Below are 8,925 nucleotides of genomic sequence, written 5' to 3'. Positions count from 1 at the left end.
AATTAAAAAAAGAGATACTAAGTCTGCAAATTTTTCCCAAATTAAAAATATTTCACTCTAGATATAACATAAATTTACCCCTAAGTAAAGATGCTATGAGACAATTGGTTAAATTAGTAGCATTATGTAACTTTAAAAGTTTTTATTATGTTTTATTTTTTTGAAAAAATAACCTTTACATGTTAAGAAAATATGATAAGATAAAATTAAAATGTATATAAAACATTAAAAATAGTTTCTGAAAGGCGTAAATTGATATAGAGTTATTATCTATCTCATTGTTTATAATACATCAATATTTCAAGATCAACGGATGTCCAACTTTATTACTGGTGTATAAGTCAATCTCCTGGTTTTTGTTAAAGCTTGGGGATTTGGAAAGCCGATTTATACACCAGGATATACCCTTAGTGTTAGTTACGATTTTTTATTTCTTTTTAGTATATGTAAAAAGTACCTATTATATCAACCTAACTTTTTTCAACGTACTTTATTTTTCAATTATTAATTCAGCGTTGGATTATTTTAATCTTTATTTATCAGTAATTATAAATTATGATAGTTTAAAAAATTTGTATCCATATGAATTGACAAATGTATGTTAGCGACATAAGTTGTTTATTCTTTAATAAGAACACATTTTTTATTTCATAAACTATTTTTTATTTCAAAAATTTTGCATGCTGTTCTTTCTATCTCAACTACAGAAGTGTTTTATGTGTGAAATGTTTAGTTTGAATGTTGTCTTTCTTGAGTGACTCTTACTTAATTGTAATTATTAATAACTTCATTTATTATATAATTTCTTACTAATGTGTGATATGATTTTCAGTGCTTTGTATTTATTAAAAATTTATATATTTTCTTTTGCTTTGTAATATTTGAAAGATTTCTTGTCTTTATTTTTGTTTTATTATCATTGCTTTATAGTTAACTATTTCTTTCCAATTTGTTGCATAAACTTTATTGTACATTATCTTTTATTCTTTGATTGATGATGTATATAAGATTTTTTCTCGTTTACTTTGCTTGTAAATATCTGTGTGAGACGATCTTTTATTATTAGATTATTTAAAAATGTGTATTTGTGACTCTCTGTATCAAATTTAAATTCACTTCACAAATTTTTTAAACTTTATACTGAAACCTTTCATAAGTATTTGATGTAAAAGTTTATGTACAGGAATGCCAACTACTGCAGACTTTTCTTTGGATTTTTATAGATTTCAATTCCAACCGCAGAATATTAAAGAACTTTTCTATAGTTTTTCCAAATTCTTAAAAAGTTCTCAATTCATAAAACTGTTTTTACGACTACAAATTACTTGTTTTATCCTATTTAGTTTGTGATTTTTTTCTTATCAGGGGTGATTGTGAGTCCAACTCAAAAATCCGGAAAATTTCTTGAGTAAAATCATTAAAGATGCATAATGTCTTTATAAATTTAAATCATTGATATTTTCAAAACATTGAATTCTAAATAAATTATATACAGCATAACTTAAATGAATAATTATGTATAAGCTTATTTTTATCTCTAATCACATTTATTATTCTACCAGAAAAAATATTTACAAATGAAGGATACCAAGTATAAATTCTAGTTCTTCTACTTGGGCACTACAGCCTATGACAGGTCAAGGCCGTCCCAAAAAGTTTTTGCCATCTTGATCTATTCTGTGCCATGGCCTAGTCCTAATATTTCTAAATAAAATATGCAAGAATTTTTATACATAAATGTAATCGATGATTTCTTGAAACTTCGGGACCTAAGATTTCCGGAGTGCAATTTGGGAAAAATCCAGATTTTTTCCGGAGCACAATCACCCCTGTCTTATAAACTTTAAAGCTCTTACAGGTTCTCAAAATTCATATAGTATATTCGTGACATTTTAAAGAATATTTTGAAGGCTTTTGTAATTCATATTTCTTGACAAACTTACAGGATCTTAAAATGCTCTAATTTTTGGCATCTTGAAAAGTAATTCTTATCTGCTATTATAAAATTTTTTTCTTTCGCTGGGTATGAATTTTGCTTTCTTAAACTAAGGTAAAAATTAAAATTTTAGAATTTTCAAGGAAAATTTTTAGTTTGTGACGGTATTTCCAAAAATCAAGAATTGAAATCAAGTTTTGTTTTTTACTCATGGAGGCATATCTTATTTTTTTAGTGCAAGAATGAACTTACATGTTCAACATTTTTTATTTGCTTTTACAGACTCTGGTTGTTAGTTTTTTTTGCTATATATTATATTAAGTCTAAAAAGTAACTTACAAATCAGAAGAGTAATGGAATTAAAAAAAATAAAACATAAATTCAATCTTAAAATGTTAGATAGGAGCGATGCTGAATACTTTAGAAACTTTATTTAACTAGTATTGTAAACAAACTTTTTTTTTTTCAAAATAAATTTTTCCTTAAAAAAAAAAGATAAACATGCTTTTATTTTATTTAGGCTGTAGATGTATGCCTGTATAATTTCAAAAGTTTTCTTTCTGCAGGAAAAGGAGTTACAAAGAGTCACTCTTAATTCATCCTCATAATTATTTTGAAACTTTTTTTATGGTTTGGAAAAAGTGTAATCCAAGGAACAGAAAAGATATGTTGGCATCCTTGATTTATATTCAACTTTACTTGATTGTTTTTAAACGCATTTGTAAACTTTCTACGTGGAATCTCAGTAAAAATATAAATAATAAAAGTACTTATGTTAATTTTTCATCTGATTTCAGTTCTCTTCAACCTACCCTTCCAATATTTAAATACCAAATACATCAGGGTGCAAAAAGAGTTTCGAAATCTACGTCAAATCAGTCCCGCAGAGGACTGATCGTAAAGAGGCGGTTTCGAGTAGAACATCGAAGTCAAGCATCACTGGCTGTGGTCAGTGTGTGGGTGGGTGACCACTTCCAGTGCCGGATTACCCATTAGGCCATGGCCTGGGTCCCCCTTAAAATGAATTTTAAAAAAATTAAGAAAAACAGCCGGCTGTTCAACAAAGGTTATAAAATTCGTCGCAGTGACAATTCCTCGTGAGCACAGCTCTATGCTAAGACAAATTGTCACGAACACAGTTCGTAGAGGACGCAATTCTTGGTGAGCACAACTCGTCCGAGGCTCAATTCACTATAGCGATAATTCAGAGTGAGCACAAAAGCCATGAAATAAAAGGATTTATAAAGTTAAGTTTTCTGCCACACAATAAAAGGGTTTTTGTTGTGTGGCAGAAAACTTAATGTTATTGTAAATGATACCTGAAAACTGTCCTTTGTACGTTTCTTTTTTGAGGAAAATGGGGGTAATTTATTTGTAGGAAAACAGGCAAGTAATGGATTGTTTCCGATAATTGAATGATTTCAACTACAAGATGATCAGACTAATAATTTAGAACTTATATACAAAAAGTACAAATTTGTACCTATCAAAGTATTTCATATTGTTATCTAAACAAGTGAATCATTGTTTCATATGCAGCTTTTTAAGTTGTATCAAATAAAAATTATACAAGAATCAATAGAATGAATAGTTATAAAGCACTTAATTTATAAAAAGTATTTCTATTGACTTGCACACTTTTTACATTGAACATGTAAGGTACGCTTTCAGATGTAATTTTTCATGCTGAATCGAATGAGAAAAAATTCAGGATTAATAGCTTTGAAATTATAAGGAACATTATAAGTACAATACTAAAAATGAAACTTTTTATTTAAAAACATTGCAGTTTTTGAAATATTAGCTCTTCTGATTTGTGTTTTCTTTCATTTGTTTATTCTTAACTATTAATCAATTTCTGTTTTTATCTCAAACAATTACATGCTCCTCCATTGCTATGTAGGAGCATAGATAGCTCCTACATAGCAATGTAAAAAAGTGTACGCAACAAAAGAAATACTTTTTCTGTGCAAAAACTCTTTTAAATTTTGAACTATTTGTTCGTTGCGTATAGTCTCATTCGTGAAAAAATACATAAGAAACACAGCTTCATTTGTTTAGATAGCAATGTCAGTTACATAAATATGTACAAGTATAAATTTGCACATTTTCTAAATTAAACGCTTATACCTTCTAAACTATTGGTCAGATAAGTCTTAAAATTGATTTCATTCAATTATTGTAATACTTGAAAAAAAAACAATGCCTCTAGTAAAATGGAAGGATTAGAAAGAACATGTTTGGAGATTTTGCAAGAATTATAAATGAAAATGCAATTCAAAAAAAATCTTAGTAATTTAATTCAGTATGATAATTTTAAAGCAATGATGGACACACAAATCTACATCACAGTTTTCGTTTTCTTCTTAGCAATTTATAAACAGAATGGCTTTTAAATATACAAAATATGCTTGTAGTGGTATCGATCCATTCTAGGTCAGTAGAATATTAGCAGTTTGGTCTGGTAATCAAAAACCGTATTAAGTCAGCTAATTATGCCGCACTTAAAAGTCGTATTTTTCTGGAAAAATTTTGTTTTTTACTGTATTTGTCAGGTTTTACATAAAATAAAATTTAATTTATTATTACATATTATTTAAGATTATTGATTACAAATATATGTGAGTTTTAATCCGTAATAGCATCAAATTTCAAACATCTTAGGCACAAGAATCTTTGAAATAAATGTATTCTTTACAATAATTTCTTGGTATGAAATTATTGTAAAAGAGTACTAAGATTTCTTCTAGTGAATGATTTGCAAAAAAAAAGCAATTTTCAATTGTAATGACCAGGGGTGATTGTGAACCCAAGTCAAAATTCCGGAAAATTTCTTGAGTAAAAAAAAAAAACAGTTTGAATTGAAAAAAAATTAAACAAGGTTTTTTTTCTCTCCCTTTTTCTCAATCTTTCTTAGTTTACTTAAAATATATTTAAAATTTTACACAAACTTATACCATTTACACATAGGATAACCTGGAGAAGTAATTGAAATTTACAAAATATATGTCTTTTTTCTTGAGTTCATGATTATATTAACTATTTACTGATAAAAAATTAATATTAATCTTGAATATAAAGTATCTGGCTCTTCCTTACAAACAAATAAAATAAACTGTGTTTTTAAGTTTCACCTTTGAAAATTTGATTTCCGGAAACTTTTGTGATCAATGATTTTTTGAAACGCCTGGACCTTCGATCTCCGGAAACTTCCGGATCACGGTTAGCGAAAAATCCGGATTTTTTCCGGAGCACAAACAGCTCTGAATGACATTAGATTTAGTTTAAAGCTCTTCAACAGTAGTAGTATTTCACATTTCTTTATTTTACTTCCGATATGAAAGAGAGAAAAACTTTTAAACATTTATGTACATAGCATTCTATTTATATATACGGTAAGCTAAATACAATTAAAAAAAAAAGAGATTAGAAATGTAATTTGAACCTAAAATACAGATACAATGAACGAGGTTTTATTTGGGCTGGGTGGCTAGCATAACAAAGCCTATTTTTAGGTGGACTTCTTAAAATTTGAATCCTACCATTGCTTGAAAAACTTTTTTCAAAATAAATAATTCTTATAACTTGCACATGATATATCTACAATCCATACAGACAATAAGATTTATGACTACTTATATTTTTATTATTCTCATATTACAATATCATTATATATAGTTCAGACACAGTAGAAATTACATACAGTAGAGACATTTATGAGTTAGGTTTTGGATAAATAGCTCCGTAAACAAATTCTACACTCATGGCAACACAAACAAGGGTTCCCAGGCAGACCATACCGAAAATCAATTTGTCAGAACTACCTTTTCGTAGATAAACGGGTGTCATCTCATCAAGCTGCAATGAAAAAAATCACATTGAGTATGAATACACTGCACATAGGAGTGTCCATTACAATTTATGCTCCTCTTTATTACTATAATTAATTATTATTGGTGTCAATAATGTCTAATTGGTGTCAATAATGTAAAGTTTCTCCTAAGTGATTTACTATTCTCTTAATTTTGCTGACATATGAATTTATCTGACAGCGAACAAAAAAAAAATACTAAAGTATGCGCTGTAAATTTTTTTCTTGATCAAATACATCTATAAGCTAGCAAATATCACTAGCGTTATCTTTAAAATATTTGGAAAAATATAATCGCCCTCATTAAAATTTAAAACAATGGCTAATGCTTAACCAATCAGAAAATTCCTTATCTTTTTTTTGTGCTTGTTTGTTTAACGGTTTAATGGTTTTTTGATAAGATATTGTTAGGATAGGTTTACTGTTAAATGTAGTTGATAAAAGTAAATCTGTAATTAATTTGACTACAGGGTAATGAATGTTTAAAAAATTTTATATTTGGAAACTTGAGAATGTGTCAGGGGGAGTTCTTACCATAGACAAACTATAAACACATTCTCATAAACAAATGTGGCTGACCACATTAGATTACTTACAGCCATTTGCCTTTGCAATTCTTTAAATTCTTCAAATGTTCTCCTCTTAGGAGCTGAGGTGTTTAAAGCTCGCTGGAAAAAACGAGCTCTGGAACATACCTGAAAGAAAGAAATTATTAATTTTCACATATTATAAAAATAAATCGATTTTCCAGACTTCATAATTTTCCATAAAAAATATTTTGCAGGGTGACCATTCTACAGATAAAAACAAATAATTCTAGAGTAAAAAATAATTTACCAGATTTTTGTGATTTAAATTAGACAGATATTTATGCAGAAAATTTAACTTACATATATTACATTTAGCAGAAAGCTTTTCCTTATAGAAATTTATCACTATTTCACATTTTGAAAGTTTTATATCTATTTTATCACTACTCACTTAGCATCACTTTTATCAACTTTCACTTATAATCATACCCTTGTGGCAGAACTGTTTTGGGTTTTCCGCAATAAAACTCTCTAGCTTTAAATTAGTAATATAAATGTTACTAATTTAAAGTAACAGAGGTGCTGTGATTTTAAAAAAAATTTTTATTTAATCGAATATGTAATTTTTTAAAAATTTTAATGTGAGTGATATTCTTGCATTCTGTTGGGAGAAGAACACACTATTTATTTCTTTTTTCGCATTTTGTGAAACATCACCACAATAAAGAAAAAGAATCGCGAAATCCATAGCAGTGACTACCGAAATAAAGATCAACGACGGGGTTACGCAAATGCTTAAAAAAAACGATATAATCATTGCGTTAAAAAGGAAATACTCAAATGCGCAATTCAAATTTTTTATATTGCCAGAAATATATCGTCATTTTCTCTTATTAGTTATTCCATTTCATACAGTCTTTGAAGTGCCAGTATTTTTAATAACAAAGTATTAAGACAAGGGAATTTCAAATGGAGCAATTGAATTATAAATATTTCACAAAATATAAGTATTTGCATTTTTATAAAATAATTCACTTTATAGTTAATTTGGTTTTTGATTTTGAAAATTTCTATAGAAAAAGATAAATTATAAAAAATCATTAAAATCTACCTTTGACTTAGAGAATAAGTTTTATTATTATTAAAAATGCTACAACACAGTTTTTGACTAGGGGGGCCAGCGCTAACTGTTGTAGTCAAAATGTCAAAATTTAATAAGAGAGATAAGAAATCAAGATAAGTTAACTTGATATAAAATTCAAAATGCATTTAACTTGTTTTGAGAACATACTAATGTGCCTGTAATAAGGATGGAAAAGGGAAGCGTTTATAAAGAACACATAGGGGATCAGGGTTTCTAAAAACCACACAAATATTTTTACTGTTGTTTGGAAATCAGGAAATTATATTTATGTACACAAAATTAACCACACCATCAAATGTAAACATGCACTCTAGAAACATTCATGTTATTTCAATGGAAAGGAACATATTATGTACTGAATTTTTAGGTGTACTTTATTTCGCAGAGGAAATAAATGAGCATTAAACTATTAACAGAATTGCAAATATTTGACGATTTCGAAGAAATTTCTTAAATTAAACACTTGTTTTTGAGAAAGGCATAAAAAGTTGTAAGAGCAACATTGTAAAAAGTGGTTTAGAATAACTAACAAGCTCAAGTAAATAATAAATATTTTTTAATAATTGCTTACATTTAAATAAGCCAATTTTCTTCATTTAAAACCATTTACAGCAAGGTGTAAATTAAGCTCTACAGCAAAGTTTGTCTCTTAAAAGTACTAACTACATTTTGGAAGCTTGTAGTCACTACACTAAAAAGTAGTTGAAGTTAATAAGTAACTGTAGTCAACTACAAAAATAATATTTTCCCGATAACTGAACGTCTTACTTACAAGAGGTTCCTTCAATGAAACTGATCTTTAACGAATTAATCTGAGTCCGGGTAATTTTTTATGAAAAATCTAGCAACTTAAATCAACGAAACCTAGTTTTATCTCAGCACTAAGTGAAAACAGATAATTTCAAAATTACTTTTCCCTTTAATACAGAATTATAAAAACAGATCTAAACGATTCATATGTATCTTTTAACATTTTTTTGCAAGTACGAATCACTTTAATTATTTTCAAAATTAAGTTGGTAGTTAAAAAGCACAAAATTTACAAGAAAGATATTTTCATTTTAAATTAAAATAAAACTACGTGTACATCTCATACATAATCTGAAATTGGTATAAGAGAAAGATGAAATTCTAGTAAAGCTTATAGAGGTGGAAACTTACTTTCAAAATCTGTGAACTCATGTTTCGATCTTCTCAGCTTAATTCTGAACAACTTTGCTTATACTTGACTTTCACCTTTAGTCAGTATAAAACCCTGAATCCCACAGTAAATCCGAATGTGATTGGATTATTCCACTTCTTTCGTAGGTGGAGAAGGTAATAAGCAATGCACATGCTCCAAAACTTGAGCACACTGCACTGTTTATCTGAAAATGATAGTAAATAAATATTTCTGCAAGTTGTTAAATGCTCTTTTTTACAATTATTTATTATAGATAGATTA

At 27.8% G+C, this 8,925-nt stretch overlaps 1 protein-coding gene across 1 annotated transcript; it reads right to left on the bottom strand.

The window, feature by feature from the left end:
- Positions 1 to 5,560: 5,560 nt before the first annotated feature.
- LOC139425116 (uncharacterized) lies at positions 5,561 to 8,827 on the bottom strand. Its single transcript, XM_071178311.2, has 3 exons — positions 8,643 to 8,827; positions 6,404 to 6,502; positions 5,561 to 5,794 (listed from the first exon to the last, which is right to left on the bottom strand). The coding sequence occupies exons 1-3, from the start codon at positions 8,661 to 8,663 to the stop codon at positions 5,651 to 5,653; spliced, it is 264 nt and encodes an 87-aa protein (XP_071034412.1). The 5' UTR covers positions 8,664 to 8,827; the 3' UTR covers positions 5,561 to 5,650.
- Between the last annotated feature and the right edge of the window lie 98 nt (positions 8,828 to 8,925).

Source organism: Parasteatoda tepidariorum, chromosome 6 (genome assembly GCF_982258835.1).
Source record: "Parasteatoda tepidariorum strain Cologne lab strain chromosome 6, Ptep-v5.0, whole genome shotgun sequence".
NCBI classification, from domain to species: Eukaryota; Metazoa; Arthropoda; class Arachnida; order Araneae; family Theridiidae; genus Parasteatoda; species Parasteatoda tepidariorum.
This window is presented reverse-complemented; position numbering and strand designations above follow the sequence as displayed.